This window comes from Lingula anatina, chromosome 3 (genome assembly GCF_051362555.1).
Source record: "Lingula anatina isolate TDL-2025a chromosome 3, LinAna3.0, whole genome shotgun sequence".
Classification (NCBI taxonomy): Eukaryota; Metazoa; Brachiopoda; class Lingulata; order Lingulida; family Lingulidae; genus Lingula; species Lingula anatina.
In genome coordinates this window covers 32153810-32178199 of record NC_141769.1, presented here as the reverse complement: position 1 = coordinate 32178199, position 24390 = coordinate 32153810, and the positions used below count along the sequence as shown (strand labels likewise).

Here is a 24390-nt window from a genome sequence, read left to right as displayed (position 1 = left end):
GGATAGGTGAATTTCCTGCTTTCTGCCCAATGTATTTGTTATATTACATCACAGGCACTGTACTATATACATGTGGAGACAGGTGCTCCCACAGTATTTCATCTAGACTGTAAAAATAAACATGTACCAACTGGAATCACTTTTGCACAATATTTTTATTAAAACAAAGTAAATGTAGATATTTTACTTTTTCCATTTGCCCAAATATATTATTATTTTTATTTAACCAAAATGAATTTTTTTAAGCATGTGGTAATATTTTTCTATGCAGAGTTAGGGCTAGTAGATGTGTATCCAAAGATGAGTTGCCATGGAGATACATTCTAGATATACCGTACTAGTACAAATTTACCTGAATTTAGAGGTAGAAAAAATGACATGTTCAAGACCATCCAAAAATAGTAGCTATAGATTATGAGAGACACAGACCTTTCTAATGTGAAATTAGATACTTTCTAGAAATTTTAATGAGAATAGCTCTCACGTCATTTAATTGGTATCCCTTTGAAGATCCAGTAATTAAAATAGACTGCTTTATTATATCTGATTTATGGCAGTTTTATGTGTCTGTTTTTAGCGGTTGGATTGAAAGGGAAATGTCTGGTATTTCAGGTGTGGCTGGTGTATAATTGGTCATAAATTACACCTGGTTATCTGGTATTTGGTAACCAGCTAGTACTACTGTTATTTCAATATCATAGACTGGGAGTGTGCAGGATGTTTGAGGGGGGGGGGGGTAGTTAGTACAACTTATTTCAGTATTATAGACTGGGAGATTGAAAGATGTTTTTGGAGAGGGGGGGGAGGGTTAAAAACATCGTAAAGAGCATGTCTGACCAATAATTTGCATTGGTGTTACATAGTTATTGCATTTTATATGGTATGTTATCAACCAGTGTGGTATCAGCCAGTTTAACTGCTAGTACAGCTCATGGCTTTAAACCGGTGGTCTACAATCTAGTAACAAAGCTAAGAAAATTCTCTCCTGGTCTCCAAGTTCTGTATCAGACTGTAACTTGTCCAAAATTGCCTGTCAGTTTAGAAGTACAGGCAAAATATTTATGTTCAGAGGGACTGGAGAAATGAAATGAAGAGTGAATGGGGGAAGAAAAACCCACACACATGTTGATGGAAGCATACTTGACATAGTTTGAAGTTGAAACTCAGTTATTCAGTGGTGGTTAAAAGTTTGGTGGTGTTTTTATGAATGACTAACCTTCTTTATTGCCTTCACAGGCCAAGTATCATGACGGTTATGCCATTGAGCATGCAAGTGATTATTCCACAAGTATTTAATCACCACAATGCACCGTTGTGATATGGGACAATTTTAGTCATTAAAGCGTATCATTTTCAACAGCTCTCCAAAGACTGCGTCATAATGTTAATAATAATAAAAATATGCATAGTTTTCAAGGTGTGCCTTTTATACAGAGTGGTTAGTAGCACAAAATAACATTGGGAGGAAATATTTGAAACTTTTTTTGACTGGAGGTGAGTTACATTGTTGCAATAAGCCGGTTTTAGTTCTGAACCTTCTCGTGTAAAACGCTAAAGCAGTGAAGCTTTGCTAAGAGAACCTCAGACTGAACTGCTTTGATCACGTTCTGAACTGAGTCGACTTCAACCAGCAATGTTCCAATTTTTGTTTCACACATAAATTTTTGTGAAGTGTAATATTTTACCACCAAAAGTGAAAGAAGCATTGATGAGTCACTTCTAAAATCAGGTTCGTGATTGGACAAAGGTGACAACTCTGAGCAGAATAAGAATGGAGATCAGGATATGGAAAACCACCTAAAAAGAGAAACTGTACTAAATAAATACTTATTGAATACCAATGTCACAGAATAGTTTGAATTCCCATAGGAGGCAGATTTAAATAAGCGATACGGTAATGTCAAAAAGACTAAAATTGGGACCCGAGTTGATTCTGATATGAATAGTTGTACTGGGGGTGTAAACCAGTAGAGTAGACCTACCAGTATCAGATTGGAGAGAGGTACGTTATCAACCAGTGCAGTATCAGCCAGTTTTACTGCTAGTCCGCCAGTCTGTCTTGTGTGTACACAGGTGGAGAGAGGCTGTAATAGCTCTGTCTACACACCTGAGTGCCAGTGAGTGAACCCCAGTTTAATAGGGACAGATTAACAGGTAAAATTGGTGGAAACTACTCATGGTCAGGTTGTTTGGGTTTCACTGGTCATTTTAGGACTATGCTGCTTCCATAATCTTTGTTGAAGGTCATACAGTTCCGCATGTTATATAGGTATCTAAACAAGACCTGCAGATTGAGCATTATCAACCAATCAGCCCTGTGGCTAGCAGGTCTAAGGGACTGATAGTGTGGGTGGTTTATTTGGGTGACTGAGGCAGATTATTGTGTGTACTAGCAGGATGGGTGGCAGAGTACACACAAAGGCTCGACTTCCTCATTAGTGACTGGTCTTAATATGAGTGGTTAGGTAGAGAGTAGTACAGGTAGAAAACAGGAGGAGAGACACTTAGATTCACCTGGAGCTAGTATTTCACATCATTTTGACCTTATTATCTCCTTGGTCAAGTAAGTTTGTGTTTTGATTAGTGCAGTTGAGATGTTGTGTTATTTTGGAACATTAAGAAAATGAAACCAAATTAAGATTTTTGAAGTTAAGATCAAATCTCATATGAGACGTGACAAAACTTGTTTTACTAGTTACACATTTAACCTTGTGTATTTTTTCTTTTCTCCAGATACACAGATGAAGTAGGTCTGCAAGAATGACCCCTGGTGTACAGCCGCGGAGGCCAGGGTGGGGCTACCAGCTCCCCCTGGGGGTCACCCTGGGAACTTACCTGCTTTGCTTACTTATACAAGTGACTTCAGCCAAGCTAAGCTATACCCCTATGACCAGGGATCGATTCCATTTCACACAACCTGTATATAATGTGACGATCCCAGAGGGAGCCACAGGGAAGACGTACGCCATCCCTCAAACAAAAATGGGAATTTGGGTTAGCGACCCAGATGTTAAAATCCGATATAAAATAACTGCTGGGGATCCAGAGAATCTTTTTAAAGCAGAATCAAAACTCATTGGTGATTTTAGTTTTCTCAATATAAAAATGCGGACAGGGAGTGATACTATGTTGAACCGTGAGGTCAAAAGTGAATACACCCTCCAGATAAAAGCCAAAACAAAGACCAAGGATGAGCGACGTTTTGATGCTATAACAACAGTCAGGATTAAAGTGGAGGACAAGAACGAACTACAACCATTTTTTTACCCAAGAACATATAATGTAAATGTGGATGAAGACACTCCTCTACATCAAAGTTTGCTTGCGGTCTCTGCGTCGGATGCTGACGAGGGGATGAATGGTGAGGTGTACTACAGCTTTGTGCAGTCTACCGAAATGTTTGCTGTTCACCCATCAACTGGAGTTATCACGCTTACACAACCCTTGAATTTGGAGGAGCAGGAAACCTATGAGTTGGATGTTACTGCTAAAGATCGTGGAATTGGAACTAAAACTGGAGCAGACACGGCTAAAGTGACCATCAAAGTGATCAAAGTCAACCTGCATGCTCCAGAAATCAAACTTCTGCCTCATTCTTCTGTGTATGAGCACGGCAGTGTGGGAACAGTGTACGCCATTTTGAGCATATCAGATCCTGATAATGGTCGAAATGGGCAGGTTGATACTGTGAAAATTATAGATGGAGACACTGATGGTTATTTCACCATCCATCAGCGGAGGAAGACTGGCGAGTTCACCATTGAGGTCGCCCAGTCACTAGATCGGGAGCTAATGCCTGGAGGATACAATCTTACTGTCATAGCTAGAGATCGAGGAGTTCCGCCTAAGACTTCTGCAGTGAGCATTCCAATTGAGATATTAGACTTAAATGACCAATCACCTCAGTTTCGTGACAGTTACAAGATTTCAGTCGAAGAGATAGTCCCACCAAACACGCCTTTAGTGTTCGTTAGTGCCTTCGATAGGGATATTGGCCTTAATGCTAGGTTAAGGTATAGCATTACCAAGGGAAATGACCTTGGCTGGTTTAAAATTAATACCACAAGTGGACTTATTAGCACTGCAGAATGGCTCGATGCTGAAACAACACAGAACATCGTATTAACTGTGCTTGCAGCTGATTCTGGTAATCGGGGAACAAGACGTAAAGGAAAAACATTGGTCACAGTGAAGATAGTGGACAGCAATGATAATTCTCCTGAGTTCAAAACATCAGTTGTGGAAGATATTGAGATTGATGAAAACCAACCAGTAGGAACCTTTGTTACTAAAGTAGAAGCTGTAGACTTGGATTCAGGAGAAAATGGCTATGTTAGTTACAGCATCGCCAATGTGCAGCAGGTGCCCTTCAAGATCAACCATTTCTCTGGAGAAATCACAACCACTGAGAGCTTGGATTATGAGACCATGAAAAGGACTTACAAACTGAGAGTACGTGCCTCAGACTGGGGGTTGCCATACCGACGAGAAACAGAGACAGTCTTTACAGTCAAGCTTCGTCCTTTGAATGATAACAAACCAGTGTTTGAGGAGGTTGAATGTGCTGGCTATTTGTCCAGAGAAACACCTCTTCGGGCAGACATAGTGACTGTATCAGCCTTGGATTTGGACATTGGAAATATTATCACATATCAGCTGGTCAAGGGAAACGAAGACCAGTGTTTTGACTTGAGTGCTAGCACAGGGAAGTTGATACTCACTTGCGATCTCAGCTCCGTATCTTGGGAGAGGCGTGTGCTTGTGATTAGGTCCTTCGACCAGACCAACTACTCTGATAATATGACAATCACATTGGATCTAGTGAACAGCAACAGTAATGGCCGTCTTGTCAACGATCAGAAAGTCCACTGCAAGGCAACTGGTATCACCCAGCTCATGAGCGAAGCTGTGAAAACCTCAGAGGATGTGAACAATAATGAGGACGTGGTTGATAAAATGGAAGAGATGGTGCAGCGGGAGTTTGAAAATCGCTACGCCCCAACCTTTGACCTTGTTAGTGGCATCAAGACCATAGATGAAGGCCAGCCTGTTGGCTTTTCTGCTTTTGGTGTGCATGCTTCAGATGATGATTCTGGTTACAATGGGGAGGTGGTCTATGTAATCGCCAGTGGTAACGAGGATGGTGCTTTTAAAGTTGAAACAAAAACTGGGAAGATTGTCGTCATGTCAGATGTGGACCGTGAGCGCCAGTACCAATACAAGCTGAACATCACGGCCTATGACTTGGGTCAGCCCCGACACTCTGCCTCAGTGGTTGTCACAGTGTATGTAAACGATGTCAACGACTACGCCCCGTCTTTTAAACATGCACCATATTCTGCGACTGTTTCAGAAAGTGAGAAAGCAGGCACCACTGTGTTACAGGTATCCACTGAGGATATGGATTCAGGATCCAACGCAGAGGTCAGCTACTTCCTCCAGTCCAATACGGACCTTTTCCACATCAACAATGTCACTGGCGTGATCACAACCAAAATGCAGTTGGACCGCGAGGTACGACCTCAGTACGTACTGGACATAATGGCCAAAGACCACGGCAAGCAGAAACAGTTGTCATCGTTTACAACTGTCACTGTGAACGTTGGTGACATTAATGATGAACCTCCCAAATTTGAGCCTGAGGTCTACCGCATGCGTGTCCGTGAAGACTTGCCGGTGGGGAGCACTATTCTCACCATCACTGCTCGTGACCCTGACCTTGGCCAGGGAGGAATAGTGCGATACAATCTAATTGGCGGTTCGGATGACAAATTTGCCATTGATCGCCTCACTGGCACCATAAGGATAGCCAATTCATTAGACTATGAACGTAAGCAGCTGTACAACATAACTGCACGTGCAAGGGATCGTGGTGACAACTCTCTTACGTCGACATGCACTGTTCTAATAGAGGTGATTGACGTCAACGAGAACTTGTATCCACCTAAATTCAAGGATTTCTTCATGGTCACAGTGGGTAAGGTGAAAGAGAACGAGGCAGTAGGAACCAAGGTCATTCAGGTCATTGCCCATGACGATGACGACTCCCCTGAAGACAGCGCTATCATCTACTCTATCAGAGAAGGCAGTGGATTGGGCCGCTTCACCATAGAGCAAGATGGTAAGTCTAGCCTCATGATAATAGTGATGTCTGATTCAAAAAGATTTGCTGAATGATTGGCCTTTCTGTTAAAAAATTCTTCATCCTTGCTCGAAATATCTTGACTCCCATTCCCATAAGTCCTTCTAGGGGTCTTACCCACCCCCAACCCTAACTTATCCCCATTCCCAAATCACCCAGTTATATTTATTTAAATCTTACCTGCACCACACTTGACATTTCACTTAGTGTAACTTTCTAAGCATACTTTGTCAGTATTTTCTGTGCAGATGGCAAAAGAGATGAAATGGATGAACATTGGTCTTGCATGAATAGGAGGAAAGACATATTTGTGTTTTGGAGAGATGGTGGTGGCAGTGCTACCAGTCCCAGGCTTAGATAATTATGTTGAGATTTCATTGAAGTCGACCTTCTCTTGCAATTAGAGGTACACCAGTGGTTAGGATCAGCTATACATAATTACTGCTTTGATACCAGAATTTTCCCCAAGTAATCATAAGCTCTTATTTCCCTGAGGATATCTCAGAAAGTATAACTCATATTTATACAGGATAGAATATATGGAAAGGTAAAAATAAGAGGGGAACCCGTGTGTTATATTTCATATGTTGGAGAGAAAGAGGGGGTGTTTACACAGCGAGAAGTACTACATCCCCTCCAGGCGTTCTTGTCTTTATAAAGTTGGACCCCAAAGCTTCAATTTGATTTCCTTATTCAGATATGGGCGTCCTTACTTCATTTTGGACAACTGCATTTGTCAGAACATATTATTCTCCTCAAGAAGTCAACAGGAAATGAGTGATTGCTACTGATAGGTAGATTGTGTGCATAACAGCCATCAAACCCAGGTATCAGGTTTTGACACTTTGAAAATTTGTAATATCAATATTTTCATCGCATAAGCGGAAATATTAAAGGCGCGCTGATATCAGGCTGGTTAGGGTATCAGATAACATTACAAAAACACACATGACTTAATCTTGCATTGCAAACAACCGCTAAATTGTTAAGTCTGAAGGTGTGTAGGGTTACCTCTTGTGTCTTAGGGGTGGGGCTGAATGGAAGGGTTGTTTTCACAGTAAATAGTGGCAGCGTTTGAGGGACCGGAAGCTTAGTCGAAAAACACCGCCGGTGAGTCACCCCCTATGTCAATGTCTCCCTACAATGGCCGTCTGCCATGCAAACATGTCGAAAAACTAGTAAACAGTTTCAAATAAAATGAGCCGACTGGGGCCCACAATTAACTTTCCCCATGCGATGCAGGAACTGTAATGGATCTACCTGGTACTGGTGATTATTGAAAAGAAAAAGTTATAATAGACCATATAAAGATTCATTAACACCTGCATGGTACTACTTTTAACCGCAGCTTCCGTTCTTTTAACCCAGCCTTTGTCCGCCTTACTCTTAACAACCCTCCCCAAACCATTCACAAAATTCATTCACAAAGATTTAAAATAAAATCTGTCCGTCTGTCCTGTTTATGGGGTCTTTATTATAATGCTAACAAGTAACAATATATGCGTTTGCAATAAAGCGGCCATTGCTGCTGTCAGTCAGCTGTACACAAAGATGGAGAGTCAAAGGTAAACTGTGCAGAATGGCAGCTTTGTGTTTGCTCAAAAGTTGGTATAATTTTCCATGCTGTACACGGGGCGCCCCGTCCCCCTATGACCTTCGTGTTCACCAGATACTGTGACTGAATACCATCATCATGATACCCCTCTAAACAGCCAATGATATCTCATCAACAACATCAGGTTCATTCACCTCACAAAGGAAATGTCTTTAATGAGTTTACTAGTATATGTATCACATTCATAAAAAAAGGTTCTTTGACAAAATTGAAAGGTCTTAAAATTGTATTAAAAGTTATACTCATTAGAGGGTAAAAGAGAAACAAAATCAGACGGAATAAAGCCACGTCAGGTGGTTTGAGGATGGCTTTTACTTGGCTCGTGTTTTGAGATCCGCTCCACTGCAATGATGTCATCGATAATTTTCTTATCAATAGATGCCTTCAAAGTTTTGTAACACTGTCCACCCCTGGCTGTGCCCCGTGTACACCCCCTGACATAGGGACCTGGAGACCTCTTTTAGCTCCACCTGTCCATGATAATCCACCACTGTCCACACATTGTGAGTGACCACAGAGCTCTGCTGTGACGGCTGGCAGACTTATGCAACTGTGGGTCCCCGTGTATTGTGAACACAGTGCCATTACAGAGAGCCCTGTTGTTTTGGTATGCTAGAGGGAGTGGGAGATATGCCATTGCCGTTGGGGTTGACCCTGGAGGCAGGGTGAAAACTGAGGGCAAAGGTGCAATGTTTTATTGTAATGAAAGGAGAATTATGCTTGTGCACTATTGAAATATTTTCTTTTCTGTGTAGAATTCCATTTTTGTTCCTGACTAAATGTCAGTTTCTGTGTTTGAGTAATGCAGCCAGAAGTTGTATAACCTTAGATGGTCTTGACACATACAGTGAGCAGGTGGTATCAAATGCAATGGACAGATTTCCATGTGCCTCTAGCAAAGAAGTTTATGGAATGATCTTGACCTGACTTAATATCTCACAAGACAATAGAACCAATTTGTCTGGCTTGATATTTGCACAGCCAGGCTAGATGTATTTGCTGCATAATTTTCCCAGAGTCCCAGTTTGATTTCCTAGGAATAATCCCTGGTATTGTAGCCCTTGATTTCTTCTGCAAATTCTCCCATTGTACTGGTAATAGGCTGATCTCCCTCGGGCTAAAGGACAAATCAATAGTAATGGTTAATTACTACTACAATGAAGCTTAGATTTTATAGGAAGCTGCCTAAGAACAGCTGGGGAGTATTGGAAATGGAAAGGATTTTCTGACTTTACACACCTTCGGGGGATGATTTAATGGAATTGCATCTATAAGACTTGGTGGCATGTTATGAAGTTTATGTTAGGATTAGAACAGTGTAGAAGATATATTTATGATATGAAATATAAGACCCCATTCCCAGAGATTAGATCGTTCCAACTAGATCGACCTAACTCCCTGGGGGTTCACGCTAAATGGCTGTCAGCCAAGCAGGTACGAAAGTTAATTACCCCCTTACAGCATTTAAGCCGGATTATCTGACAGCAATCTAGTGAGACTCCCCACGGGGATAGATCGATCTAAAATCTATGGGAATGCGCCCTAAGAGAGATAGGTTGAAAGACTGACTGACTGTCAGACAGTAAGCTGAAAGAAACGATTGCGAGGGAAAAAATAACTGCATGCATCTCATTTTCAGTACAAAGCTCTTTAAAGGGCAAAGGTTCCGTGGTTGCCCTTAGAAGAATCAACATGTGAGACGGAAGGTCTCCCCCTGAAGATCTCAAACATTCTTTGATGTTGTGAAAATATACACAGTGTCTTCCATCTGTGACAGGACTTAGCAGATGTTACATATATCTGAAAACAGTCTGTCAGTGGGGCTTGTTGTTATACCTTGTAATGTCACAGGAGGAATGAAAGTAGACTAAATCATCTCTGCTACCACTGGTTGACTTTCGTTGTTGCATGATATCCCTTCTACTTAAAGACAGTCTCAGCGCGTTAAACCCTTAAAATAGCACGAAAATGAATTTTCCTGGAAATCTCACCAATTTCCCCATAATGACCAAGGTATATCCTATCCAAAACCATTGAGAAAATGAACCTACCTAATACCGTTTTTAAGTTCCATTAAATAATAAAAGACGACTCGTCTTAAATACTCAGCTACCACCTCACAGTACGGCTTCAGAACGCGCAATTTCTCGCTAAGTCTCGCGGTTTACTATGAATGAAGTACTACGGCTGAGACCCGGATGTTACTATTTGGCGCCAAAACAGCAAACATGGCTCAGACGCGCGTCAAGTCTGAAGAGGAGAGCGACAAAAAGGGACGAAAGAAAATAGCCACTCCAGTTCGAAAGATACGAAAGAAAATTAGAGACAGACGAAGAAGCACTCAGACTGTGTATGTTGGGAGGGAGGTGGGGCGGTGGAGGACACTTAAAGCTGAGTTAGGACTCACATACGAGGCAATGGCGAAACTACTCCTCGACACGTGAGTATGCGCTTCACAGGTCTCAAGTGTGTCTGATTATCATATTATCCTGTTCACAATAAATGACAATATTTGTGCTCATACAAAGTTGGTTACGTGTATAAGAGCGTTTTGGGCTTTACGTTGTCTATTTTTGATCGGTACATGTACCGAAAAGATGGACAGGCGGCACTTACATGTCTGACAAGTTTCGCTGTGTAGTCGTGACGTCTATCTCATTCTGACTGAAGCCTGCTGTGATTGGTCGTAAGCGTGGGAAAATCGAGGTTGTGACCTTGAGCCGGAAGTACTTCTGGCTGTGCTCCGAAATCATGATAAATAGTTTTCGTTTTCTAATTCTTTATTCTAGTTGTCTTAACAGGACTTTTGTGACCCAGACTTATTAATATAATAATAAACAATCTCACAAAACACAAATCTGATCAAAGCTTTACATAGAACCTGCTTCTATACATTAATCTAACCCACTGAGACTGTCTTTAAGTTTTTATCATTTGCAAAGTTTGAGATTGTTACTGGACATTTGAGTAAAGCATTTCCAAGAATTATTTGCTTGTTTTGTAATTTCATTACAGTGGCTTCCCAACATTTATCACAGGTGTTACCATTTCTTGGGTAATCATAAAAAGGCCAAGGTTAGGGGAAGGAACGTAGATAATGAGTACTTCCATTACTGAACTGTATATGTGAGCCAGAGATTAGATTATACACATAAGGCAGAAGAAATGACCAGATTTTTCATATGTCTTTATAAGGAAATGTATTTCTTTAGTACCCTCTAACCTAAAAGGTTGTTGACCTGAAACTGAAAGATTAGAGAAGCCCGTATCTGAAACTTGGACCTCCTGGTGAGAAACATGAAGGACAGAATGGAGATGCTTTTGATGTCTGAATTTCAGAAATATTCCAGTTTTCATTGTAGATATTGAAGGATAAGAATATCATGTATTTGTGCCCTGTAATTTTGTATTTAATTAGAAGCACTCTTGTAAAGACACATACAGAATAATTTTCCTTCATTTTCTGGTTTGTGTGTCCCCCCCCTCCTCCATTGTGCTCCATCTCTCAGCTTTTTGCCCTTGTGTTGCTACCTACAGAACAGAAGACTACCCTGGCAATATCTCATTGTGCTACAGTCTATTATGTACTTCTTTGCCATCCTAGTGAGTCATCAAACACGATGTCAAGGAGGATATAACAGACTCCACTACCTTGATGTGCTAAACCCTCGGCTTTGTATCATTTACTATCAATGATAAAACTTGTATTGGAGAGATAAGAGAGAAATAAATTTCTGGCTGTTTGAGTGTGGTTCACCTCTATTCTCATTTCTATTTCGTTCACACTTCCCAAAGGACAGTGACTCAGGTATGGGCCCCGTTCACTCAACATTTATTGAAGTGATCTTGGTCTGCTGAATTCACAAGTTATGTATAAAGGATATAGGTTGCATTATTAGTGGATGAATGCTGAGTTCACAACATGAAGTCAAACAGTCAACTCTCTCTCTCTCAGGTTTGCTATCTTCATCAGAAATTATAAGCCTTAAGTTGGGGGAAAGGAAAAACTAGTAAGATCCAGATACAGCTGTGATATGTGAACAGATCCAAAGTGTCCTAGTCATTAATGGATGACTCTGGAGTTGTCTCTGGTGTGATCACACCAATACATCATGTTTATTGACTGGGGAATCAAACTTGGAGTGGTACAGACTTTTCTAAGCTGTCACTTCTGAAGAGAAACAAAATCATCAGAGAAGACATATTGCCAATTTACCATGTTATAATTCCAGTAGGTTGGAACTCGGTGGCAGTAATTAGAATGCAGTGTGGGTGCTAGTGTTCTTGTGCCACGTTGAATCATGGTGATGATGGTTTTATGGGTTGTCATTTCTTAACCAAATTAAGAACTTGTGTTTTTGGGGTAATCTGTAGAATATTTGGATGGAATTTGCTCTATTTCATTGTTTGATATCTCCAGTTCTGTGAACATTAAAATCTGCCACATTTGTTTTGCTTGCATGGTACCATGTATGCATCAGATTTTTGTGTAATTGTGCCTTGGAAAAAAAAAAGATGGTTTGAAGTGCATCTAATCAGTAAGTTGGGTGTGTGCGGTTTATAAGAACAAGGTTTTTCTGCTGCTAGTCAAAAATATGCAATTTTTGAAATGCCATCATAAATCTGGTGAGCTAAACTCTGCCCTTTTAATGGAGAGAATTAACTGGGGTTACCAAGTGGCATTTTCAAACCTGCTTCTGGTGAGGCGGAAATTTAACCTGCGTTCTGTGGCGTCAGAGGCCAGTTTGTAAGAGGAGGGGTTGGGGAGGGGGGGGGGGGGAGGAGACTCCCTTTTGAAATGGAGACCAATGGCCACCAGTATTTTCACTGGGTAGTGATGACCTTTAAAGCTAGTGAGAGATAACAGTCAAGATTGGTTAAAATTCTAGACAGGCATTCTGGATGAATATCTCATTGAAGTTTTCCTTTGAACATGTCTGCCATTTCCACCTGGCTAGATGGTTACGCTGTCTGGTTGGATTTGAACAAGAATGTGCCCTGGAATATATAACCTGGTCAGCTTAGACAGAAATGTCAAGAATGCCCATTTAGCTTGATTATACTTTTCCAGGTCATCTTTTGTATGCTCTTTTGGCCCCAGGTGAGTATTTTCAATAAACAACCTTCATAATGCTGGTTCCAGGTTGGGTGTGTTATCCCATCCAGGCCCTGTTGATGTATGAGTAGATGTGGTCAGTTTGTGGGGCAGGTGAAAATATGTTACACCTACATTCTGGGATCATGCCTTTCGGTGATTAGAAATAGCTGCTCAATTAAGTGTTAATCACTTAAAGATGCAACTTATGATTAAGTTGATTGGTTCCATCATGGACACATGCACAAGCATGCATGCACATGTGCACACGGATGCACTGCACAGCCAGATGTGTTGAAATGTCAGTCATTCCAAATGAGAAATTTTGGTAATATAGCGGTGCAATTCCTGTTACCCATGGCCAATAGTGTTTCAAATAAATTAATATAATTTTTTAATAGTTTTCCATTCAGCTACTTGCTAAGTCTGGTAATTTATCTGACATTGACTTGTGTTAAGGTGACAAAGTTGTGTTTAGTTAGCAATTTTCTTCTTTTGTCCTTTCTTGGGCTTGAAAATTTCTGTAATTGGTAATCTACCCTCCTCTCATGTTGTTAGAGATGTGTCCCAGCGATAAATTCTGCCCCACTTGATTTGACATCAGAATTGTGCTGATGTTCACAATGTAACTCACTCCCGAATTCCGCATTATTAACCTTGCCACAAGATCGTGATGGCTTGTTTGGCTTGGCAATAGAAGACGAGACAGGGAAAATTGAATTATCTTCCAATCGTAATTCAAGTGATACATGAGCCGGGAGGCTTGGATTTTATAGGAATTAGCGCAGCTTTCATTTAACCCAGGGATGTTTAAACTTAGAGTAAACAGTGTGGTCCCGGGGTGCAAAGTTCCCACCTGCCCTATTCTTCTGTAGTGATAGTAGACCCCTTAGAGGGGCACTCATCCCCAAACTGACTGTGGGATCACCATTCCATCTCATAGATACAACTGATGCTATCACTTCACTTACATGTTTGAGTACACATTTTATTACACAGGCAATTTTATGGTCGACGCTGCCCTATTAACGCCCTCACAAAAGCAATAGTAAAAGTAGAAAATGATGATTTGGTTGGATGGGCGTGAGGTTTTGTGGCTAGGTGTCGAATGGACTGCAGTAGGTGCAAGGTTTACGGACTTGTATCTTGTGTCTTTGGAAGCTGTTCTGTTTTCTTTTTGAAGCAACATGTTCTGCGGATCACAGTCTGTTCTGTTTTGATTTGTAAATCACATGTCTGTGATCCTGATCTTCAGTCACACAGAAGAAAAAGAAATTGCAAGATATATCCCTTCTGAAATGAAACTTGTTATGACCAACGTGACTGATAAGAGTTTCTTGTCTACAGTTTCATTGGTTAAGATTTCTCATCTAGGCTATGATATCCCTAGAGGTGTTTTGTCTGTCTGATGACTTCTGGAGTGATATGTCAAGCTTATTGTTGGTCAGTTTTTATACACTTGGACAGGTTTTTGGCCAGAGCTTTGAAATGGAGATTCCAAACTCGATTTCTAACTTAGATAAGTCACCTTGGGTCTCTGAGGTCTAATAAAAAAAAAAAAAAAGAAAAAAAAAATGGACATCTGAAATTTGGAGTCCAAAAGAGAACTGGATAGTTGACTGGCTAATACCTTGCAACTGAGGGATTGTTAGATTGCTGGCTGATTTTGTTCATAGTTTGTTTTCTCGATATACGACAGTCTGTAAAATGTAACAAACAGATACATTTTTTTCAAATGATTTAATATTGAAATTGTAATGTATTTGTAATGTCTTATATGGGTAGTCTAACAATCACATGCCAAATTCGTAAGGATTTCGCAGTTAAAAGATCCCTTGCCTTTTCCTGTTGACTATCGAAATGTTAACAAGTCAAAAAGTGGTAATAGGGTTACAATGAAGGGTTTAAAACATATGCTACAGTATTAGGCGAAGAACATGTTTATCTTTTCACCAACAATTGATGTCAAAATATTTGACTATTGACACATGGATATTGCATTTGCTAATTTGTTTTATATTCGTGCGGCGATGAATAGATGCGACTGAATATGATCGAGAAATGAGTGTAAAATCAAACTGCGTCAAAGTTAAACAACATGCACCAGCTTTGCACAGGTGGAAATGAGCCGTCATTCTTCAACAACGGCAGCATACCCCAGCGTTGTGTCCCATTGTGTAATATTCTGTTTGTCATTCTGCAAAAGTATGTAACGTATACAGGTAATTATTGAATGACCCATAAATTATTAAGTAAACTATTTGTATCAGTCCTTTTTAAATGCCCGTCACACTGGTAAATCTGATTGGTTGGGAATACAAAGTTTCTCCATCTGCTCAGCCAGTGCTTTGTTGTATTAATTACTCTGCCAATAAAAATAATCGATTGCCTGGCACGGGTTGTAGCCTAGCCACCAATGTGTGAAATATTGCACAAAGGCTGATGGATATTGAAAACATTGTTTCAGTTATGAGGTCAAATTCTGATCTGGGTGACATTCATGTCCACTATTCACCGAGTGCATTGGTCAGTCTGTCCACTGTGTGTTCACTGTTTGTCCAGGTACGGCTACATGTTAAATGCAGTGTTGAGGGGATTAGGTAAAATGACCTAAGGTATTGGTCATACGATTACATCTCAGTGTGTATTTGTTATGGTCTGGGCCATGCTTTGCATTGTTTGATCTACTGCAAGGGTACCTGGCTGTCCAGGGGTGAACTGGGAAGGGATATCTAGGGGTACAGCAGGGGTGGGTGGGGATAGAGGGGGGGACCCGGCTGTCCAGGGGTGTACTGAAGGGATACTCAGGGGCACTGCATTCGCAGAGAGATAAGATGTGCCCAGTTCATCTTATAATAAAGCTATACCTGCTCACCTTTTTTACAGTATGCTGGGATAAAATGTTTCATAATTTTCAATTTATGTTCTTTGCAGAATCTCTTTTTCATCTATCCCTTTCCTATCCTAAATTAGCCGTTTGTATTCAAATAGTTTTGCTCTATTTCTGCAAGCTAATCTTTGAATTTCATAACAGAAATGTTGTGCTAAACTGAATGTAAGAGTTTCCCTAGTTGCCCTGTGGAGCTTGTCAACATGGCAGTTGGCAGTAATTTTGTTGACTCCAGCTAACGAGTCCCGACATTTTCTGTCATATTCAAGTTGAGTGTCTGCCAGCATGTCCCAATAATAAGTCTCGATAGTCTGGCCGAGAGCTGAAGTGCTTTGTAAACTTAACCAAAAAGAATGGGAATTTTTTCCCTTGCAGAATACATTGAATTCCAGCTGCATATTACACATGACAGCTATTTTCTCATATCGTATATTGAAGTGGGATCAATTATTGGGTGTTAATAAAACAGACGTAAGAGATGAAAGATTAAGTTCCTTTCTTTCCTCTATAGTTTGGTTTGATTTGACAGCAGTTCAACACTGAGAGAAAGGCTGTTTCCTACAATCATCACATAATGCCTGTCCCTGCCTTTATGGATACATATTTAGATTATGTTAGAAGTACTTGCACCCTGGTTCTCTCAGTTCATATGTGACAAAACTGCAATATGCAGTACTATGTCTGCATAAAGATTAGGCTTTGTGATCCAGGGTAGCATTTTTGTCCCTGGACATCTTTTTGAAATTGGAGGTGGCTTCATAAGTAGAAATATATGAATGTGACAGCATCTCTTGTTCTTGTGAAGATTTTATACTCAGCTTTACCTGATTTGTTCTAGATCAGGGGGAAAATTGGTTCAGAAATACTGAGTTTCCTAATGGGAATTGTGTAAATTTGGCCACATCTCTGATTTAAGAGATGTGTAGATAGATTTCTATTCTGAGCTCTTCTTGAAATGTGCCACATCAGGGAAAATTGGTTCAGAATTACCATATCTGCGCTCCAATTACCTGGCAACACCTTCTTAGCACAGAGGCACTAATAGCACCAAGATAACATTAACAAACAACAGACCCCTTAGTCTGCACTTGTCTGCTACCCTCAGCTATGGTTGTCTGATTTTTCATTAATGACGGTTGATGCATTTATACTTAATATCTCGTTATAACTCCTGGAAATCAGATTGGATTTATTGGCGAAAAAATCCTTAGCTTTTCACCCCCAGACAATGCCCGTGTCTGTTATCATAGCTACAACAGCTCCGTCATCTTCTGTCTTCTTTATCTTATCTCTTGTCTTGTAATGACCGCTGATCCCCATGTCTTTGGGGGTTAAGTCTCGGACCAAACACTATGAGGAAGATAGGGCATGCACTCGCCCAGGGGGATGCTCAGGGACCTTCTATTTGGGCACACCAAGTAAACACTATGCAAGACTCTGAAACAGTTTCAAAGACATTGGGTTAGTGGGGGGAGGGGGGTCAGGCATATGGATCATTTTTGATAAACTGATAAGGACAAATAAAAATTTTTAAAAAAATGCTTCCCCCCCCCCCTCCCCACTTTTTTCTTAGTCTCTTTATCAAGAAATTGAACCAAACAGTTACACAGTGAGAATTAGGTTCAGATTGACAGCCTTGTTGCTTTGAGCTTTTTGTGTGAACTGCTCTGGGAACTGTATTATTATATCTTCTCAAGCTATCGCATATAGAAAAATTGGCAGCTTGTCAGCAGAGTCTGCTAGCTAAGTGTTTTTTATTGGCCTGACTTTCCAGTCGTGCTTTTTATAACCAAATATGTATTTTGATCCTGTGTAGTGAGATAGATTGTTCTATAGATGTAGGGATGCATGACCTTTCCCATGATAGAAAATGGTGGGAGTTTCGCCTCTCTCCCCCCTCTGTGTTCCCTGTGATCCATATGTCATAGATCAGGACACGAGGAAGTCGGCAGCAGACATGAATATAGTGGATTGTTATCTGGAGTGAAGACATGTCCTCTCATCACATAAGAGAGGTGGTTGACATGGGGTTGCTGACGTGATATAACACTTCTCTCCTCTCTCAGCTTAAGTGCTGACATAAGGGCAGATAAGGCCCCTTGATAATTACAAAACAGTGGAAAAAAGTTGGAGGAAATAATTGTTCACACTAGGACATTTTCAGACCAGTAAATATGTATTGACTTGAATCAATGAATGAAAAATAAATTTCAAGGTCTCGGCAATAAAGAGATCTCCTTTTGGAGGATGAAATTCCCAAAGAATCCCCTCTGTGCCTCACGTATGGCGTCATTTTAGCTCACTTTCCAGTTCAAACTAGTTCCTGTGTGAATAGGCCCAGGCTGCTAGGTTGCTGAGATAGTCTGGAATGATGAGCTGCGCCAATGGCTGCACCTCAACAATTTTAATGTAACTGTTTTCATGCATAACAAGCACTTGTCTGAAGCACCCGCCTCCGTATTGGGGGTTTACTTCTCCCACCTCACGCAGAGCTCTATCTGTTCAAGGGGGCAAGAGCATGCGATTAGTCAAGCCAAAGTTGTAACCAGAGACAACTGATTAAGATGGGACATTCTTTGGTGTGCATCTGGTTGATAAAATGATAGACTTTAATGAGAGAGAGGTGCCAAACTGATGTGGGGGTTGCTTCTCAACTAATGATTGTGTGGAGAGATTATTATTACCTTGTCTAGTGGGGAGCATCGCGGTGATCTCTTTCTCTCTCTCTCTCTCACTCTCTGACTTATGGCAGTATTGAGAAGTTTGTAAATAGTTACAAAGTCACTCCATGTGGGTGTATAGTAGAGGTTGTAGGTTCACCTGAGTTTTTTTTTTTTTTTTGTGAAAAAAAAATTAAGTGCGCCTTAATGGTGTTGTACAGACAAAAAATCCATCTTTGTAGAAGATGAACACATGATGGGTATATCCGGGTTACATAAAGAGAAAAAAAGATTCATTCACTAAGTACACAAGCACCTGTCAGTTGTCACCTGTGACTCTCCAAAACTCGTTTAATTTATGATTTCGTGGTAATAATTGTTTCCTGTTTTCTGCAAGAAAATGTGTTTCGTAATCAAGTATTTAATGGGTTGGCAGGATCAAAAGATAAGAATAATGACGATGGTGTTGTTCACGTAATGACCGATGATACTGCAGATTAAAAAAATTACCACAGGTGTTTGTAGAGTAAAAAAAAATAGGGTGAAGTTATTAACATCTACCAGCTTGGTAATGTCTTATGCTAAGTATAAGTTGTATCATTTAGCGATATCATAATGTTTTTATGACAGTCTCTCTTTATGTAGGTCAGACAAAAGTTCATGGGGTTGCTGCTCCTGTCCATTTTCAGGACTGTACAAGTTGTGAATGAAGCTCTTTAATGGGGCTTGTTCATTCTTTAAGACCTTCTTTATGCTAATGCCCTTATTTTATCAAACACAATGTATATGGAAAACAGTTATTATCTGTGTGATCATGCGACTAAGGCCAGTGATATATTGAGCCTTTGCATGACTGGGTGGGTCGTAGCAGTTTGTACTCCTAAGGATATGCTGGAGAGAAGAGTGGTACTAGAAAATAAGTGGCAGCAGCATGCACACACTAAGACTGGGTCCCCATACCTAGATTGATCTAACAGGATTGATGCATCTCAGCGCATTCAGAACAGTGGACTAACAGATCTGCAGATCAAATATGGCGACCCACTAAAAGCATGCTGCTTAATTCAAGATTAGATACTGAATAGATTTCCTGCGGGTATTACACAACAAGCATTCAAGTGGGTCAGCCATATTTGATCAGCAGATCTGTTAGTCCCCTGTTCTGGATGAGCTCTTACTCACCACCCATCCTCAAATACAAAGTACATATACCCTACCTTACTCTATCATACCCTGCCCTACATTTCCATATGCTACCCAGGTCTAGCTCACCATACCCTACTCTACTCAACTCAACTTGATAATACACATCCAAAAATTGAGTAAAAGCGCAGTTTAGATAATATTAAGTGTCAAAACAAATAAAAAACAAATACTCCACAGAAATATTTTTATGAGAAACCATCATCTGTGACAAATGTATTAGTAATGAAGCAAGTTATATATTGTTTATATTCATGGTTTGTAATATCTGGGTTTTAGGGAAGGGAAAATTCCCCTTATTGCGTTTTGTTATTTAATATTTAATTAAGCCATTGCTTTGATTACTTTTAGGTTGGATTCGTACTAACGAGGTGTTGGACCGCGAGAGCCAAGCCCGCTACTGGCTCACTGTGTATGCTCAGGACAGAGGTGCCGTGCCCCTGCACTCAGTGGCCTGGGTTCTTGTGGAAGTGGAGGACAAAAATGACAACAGTCCTCAGACGCCAGAACCAATCTATTACGCCTCCGTGAAAGAGAACAGTCCGTCCGGTAAGTGTCATAACCTAGACTGTGTTGTGGAGACTCGGACTTCAGTTTTACAGAGAAAAAATGGTTGGTAATTGACCTTGAATAAATTATGAAAAAGTTATTAATGATTATCCTGATTTAACTGTCAAAACTATGCACATTAAGTCATTGAATGTGTCAATTATTTGTTTTTTCTGTCATGTAGGTGTGTCGGTGATCCAGATTGAGGCAGAGGATGAAGACGAGGATTCGGGGCTTACCTACGAAATCAAGACCGGGAATCCTCAGGCATTCTTTAACATTGACAGAAAAACAGGTAGGGGGCAGCACATGTTTTGGACAAGATCATTGAAGGATATTTGGAATAATGATTTTATAAAGGGGGTGATTGGAGTTGGTTATTTTACAATCAAAGGTGTTCTTTTAAAGGGGAATTCCCTGAAGTTCTGGGATTTTATCCTGATCCAGTCCTACTCTGATCAATCCAACATTTGAACAATTTGTGTTAAATAATGTGTAACATTTTTCCAGTATTTTGTCAAAACCAATCACAATTATGATATTGATATAGAGTGGTCTGATATTTATATGCAGTAATTTTACTTGATCTCTTGACTTTGTGTGAATGTTGTATGAATGTCATGAGTTATATTTGTGTAATTGATTTCAAAGGCATTAGCAGACAGTGCAAATACACATTATAGGTTATAAATGATGTGCACTCTAAAACATCGGGGGGGGGGGGGGGGGGGCAAATACGTATTATTGGATAAAGATAATCAGTACACAAACCCCCCTTGATTGTAGACAGCTAGGAAGTGTGCATTCAAATGACTGGTTACCCATCTTGTTCTGTTTAGTATCTTTGACCACTAGTCATTGCTAATTCTTTTTGTCACTATATGTATTGCATAGTTGTTTTAAGGTCAAATCTTGTTATAAAATCATGCTGGTACTGAATATGCTATCCTTATTGTTATAATGATGATTATTGTAATGACACCATGACCACGACTGACTGAGACCGAGAATTTATTGCTATTACTCTTCCCATCAGACTTCATTTCCTGGCAAGTTAATTGGTAGCACTAATTGAACACTGGAAACCCCTATACCTGAGGTAATCTCCTGTTAGATTATCCAATATGGATTTCAGATCAGGATTAAGGAATCCACTGGGTGTGAAGGTGTTAATTACCTGGCCTCAGCAGTAGCTTAATTAAGCTTTTAATTGACTGTTGAGTAGACTGATTGACCATCTGTTCTGTCTACTTTAGATATGTTCACTTAGGTCGGACTTAAATACTGGAAGCTCCAATATATCCGACTCCTTAAGGTTCTTAACAAATCTGTTCAGCATGATTTAATTTCTGGAACCAGCAGGATTTTGCCATCAACATTTGTAAACCAGACCCTCTAAGAATGAAAAGAATAAAACCAAACCAGGCGCTTTTTGATTTTGGTCAATTAACAACGGATAGAAGAGAATAGAACCTAGGGCAGAGAGTCTGTCCTCCCAGCCTTGGCCAGGGTGAGGCCAGTGTTCTGGGGTCAACAGAGGTCATCTCCCAGAGCAGGTGCCCCTTGTTGTTTTAAACCTGCTCCAATTAAATGATGATCTGCTATCAGATGTACTCTTTTCCTGTTATGTGATCTGTTGACCTCAGCTGCACAAATTGAACATTTGCTCAAATCTTTGGGCTTATCCTTGCTACCGTTACCAACTCTCTGCTCATTATTGAGACATGAAGTCTGCGTTAAGGTGATGAAAAACGGTACTGACAGCCAATAGAATGAAGTCACTGCTTTATATACAGACTACTGTATAACTGGAGGTAGTGATTATGTTGGGTATTATTGCTGGTTTTTGAATTCATCACATATGTGAGCACCCTTCCTGCAAGCCAGATGACAGCTCAGGTGACCTGTACTATTCTACAATGCACAGTCATGGGCAGCACTTTGGTCTCTGTATTTACACTGGACATAAACTTTTTCTGCAGAAATGCAGAATTCCGTGTTTTTTCAATTCAATTCTGATGATTCAGGCTGGTTAGGTGTTGGGTCCCATGATAAATGTTCAGATTTTTTTGTTGTTGTCTAATTTACACTGATACAGGTACCTCCTAGATATTTTTGGCCTTCACACTACATCAGGGCTTTATTTGTAAACCTTGGATCTGTTTTTATCCTCAGTATACCTGATATGAAAAAAAAAAAAAAATTGAAAAAGTGACTAGAAGTGTTTGACCCTCAAAACCTGCTTGATGAGATTTCTTGCTAATTAGTCTTTTACTGCCCTCTGGTGTCATCAATTTTAGGATGTGTTCCTTACGATTTGCACATCCAAGCAGAAACCTTCCATTTAGACTAATTCTGTAAGGTAAAAAAAATGCGATGCTCAAATAGAGCGATTACAAAAATAAAAACATCTTGACTTTCCGGGTGCCTATTACTGAGCCTCAAGTTCAAGTGAAGACCTATGTTTTTATCCTCTTATCTTATCTGCGTTATTAATAATAAGCCGAAACTCCTAGTGTGGTCCTTGACTCTGGGTTATTTGCTCTACACAGGCGGCCTGTTGACCCGACAGATGTTCACATCTTTCTAACCTCCCTGCACAGCTAGAAGAAGACTAATGATTATTTTATTAAGCCTATTTAAAACACCAGTACCTGGAACTAATTCTTCACTTATTAACACTCCTACAGAAACCTATGAGCAGGTAGTCTTCACTTATTAACACTAAGCGGCCATCTTCTTATTTTATTGGCAGTCAGTATCTTCAAAAATAAGTCCCTTGCTCAGTAAGTGGTTTATAGCTGAAAGATGATTACAGAAAGGTTTTGTTGCTAAATGGTAGAAGTGTTTATTCTTCAGCCCATACCTTGAGTTACTTCATGGAAAGCATGTAAACCTGACTGGAAAGTAAAACAGTAAATTGAAAAAAAAAAAAAATTACAGTTGAGGTCACTGAAAAAATGTTGACTGCCTTAGGAAAAGTGAAGCAGGGTGTTTCAAAATTTTGCCTGTCTTGAATTATTGTGCCTTTTGATGGTTATATGAAAGTTGAAAGCCTGTTTGCTACATGCCTGGAGGAGAGAAAGCCTGCGTAAGAGAACTCTCGTCTCTGAGGTGGTCGTTGGCAGGCAATGTTGATGCATTTGGCTTGTTCAACTAAATAGCGAAATCATGACAGATAAGCTTGTATTCCAGCCTCTGTACTCTTAAGACATACAGCGCTAAATGCATTTTCTGCCGCCTTTTTTCCAAAATACAAGATATTTTGAATAGCAACTTTACAATGATTATATTTGTCATTTCAAATTTGACAACCTATAATTTGGAATATTTATTTAACATACAGTTCCTCCCTCTCAAAGGATTCTGATAATGACAGACGCGGTGCCCCGATGATGAGTTCAGATAGGAGGTTTCAATTTTTAAAAACAGGGGCTTATAATGTAGACTGAGGGCTCAATTGTCATTGCTTGGGGGTATAAAATGATAGACGAGAACAAAATCATATTTCTGTTTTATCTTTCTATCACTACCTGCATCAGTACGGAACATTTCCAGACTATGTAGTGATGAATGCTGGGTCTTTAGAAGCAAATTTGGCTGTGGTTTGTGTTATAAGATGCTATTATTGGTGAATTGTTGGTAGACCATGCAATTTTTGTGACAGTGGAGAAAGAAAATTTTATTTGTTCTTTACCCATGAGAATACCAATAAATGTTTTTTATTTATTATTAAGAGTGTTCTTAAAAATGATTCTTTATTGAAATGATCAACGGATTAGTTTATTTTAATTTTTTTAAACCATAGTTATAATTCTTTCAGAGTTGTCCTAGTAAGGCATAATGAGAGGTTTCATTTTCCAGTGACAAGGGGTTCTGTCAACATAGATTAGAGAATATCTTACCATATGATCAGGTGCTGTAAATAACCATGCTATCTCTCCCCCAAAAAATAAAGCCCACATCTAAGTTGGTACGTCAACAAACATTGCAGTCACCATTGTCAGTCTATCTGGAGAGACACTACAGTGTCTAGTGTCCATCTAAAAAAAAAATCCTGCCAGGCCTCTTTTTTTCCCCCCTCTCAAACATCTGTTGTGTGTGGAATGTTTTTAGCTGAGAGCTACCAAATTCAATCAAAGTGCCCTCAAAGGGATTTGAACCAGTAATGAAAATGACTCCGGGTTGTTTGTAGCTAACGCCTAAAACTGCTCCATTTTTTGCTTCAAAGATTTT

At 40.0% G+C, this 24390-nt stretch overlaps 1 protein-coding gene and 1 long non-coding RNA gene across 8 annotated transcripts in view; one reads left to right on the top strand and one right to left on the bottom strand.

Annotated features, from left to right (window-relative positions):
• LOC106161702 (protocadherin Fat 1) overlaps positions 1-24390 on the top strand; it is a 94070-nt gene that overhangs the window by 17102 nt on the left and 52578 nt on the right. For 6 of the 7 annotated variants that reach the window (XM_087008345.1, XM_087008346.1, XM_087008342.1 and 3 more), the window contains exons 2-4: positions 2734-6121; positions 19957-20154; positions 20339-20449. In XM_087008345.1, the coding sequence (XP_086864471.1) occupies positions 2761-6121; positions 19957-20154; positions 20339-20449 (3670 nt within the window). In that variant the 5' untranslated portion in view covers positions 2734-2760. Of the gene's footprint in view, positions 1-2223; positions 2564-2733; positions 6122-19956; positions 20155-20338; positions 20450-24390 lie in introns of those variants that run through there. The other variant, XM_087008343.1, reaches the window with a different exon arrangement.
• Positions 10520-24390, bottom strand: part of LOC147763247 (uncharacterized) — a 72902-nt gene continuing 59031 nt past the window's right edge. Inside the window, exon 2 of the long non-coding RNA XR_015333417.1 lies at positions 10520-10674. This is a non-coding gene — a long non-coding RNA (uncharacterized LOC147763247). The remainder of the gene's footprint in view (positions 10675-24390) is intronic.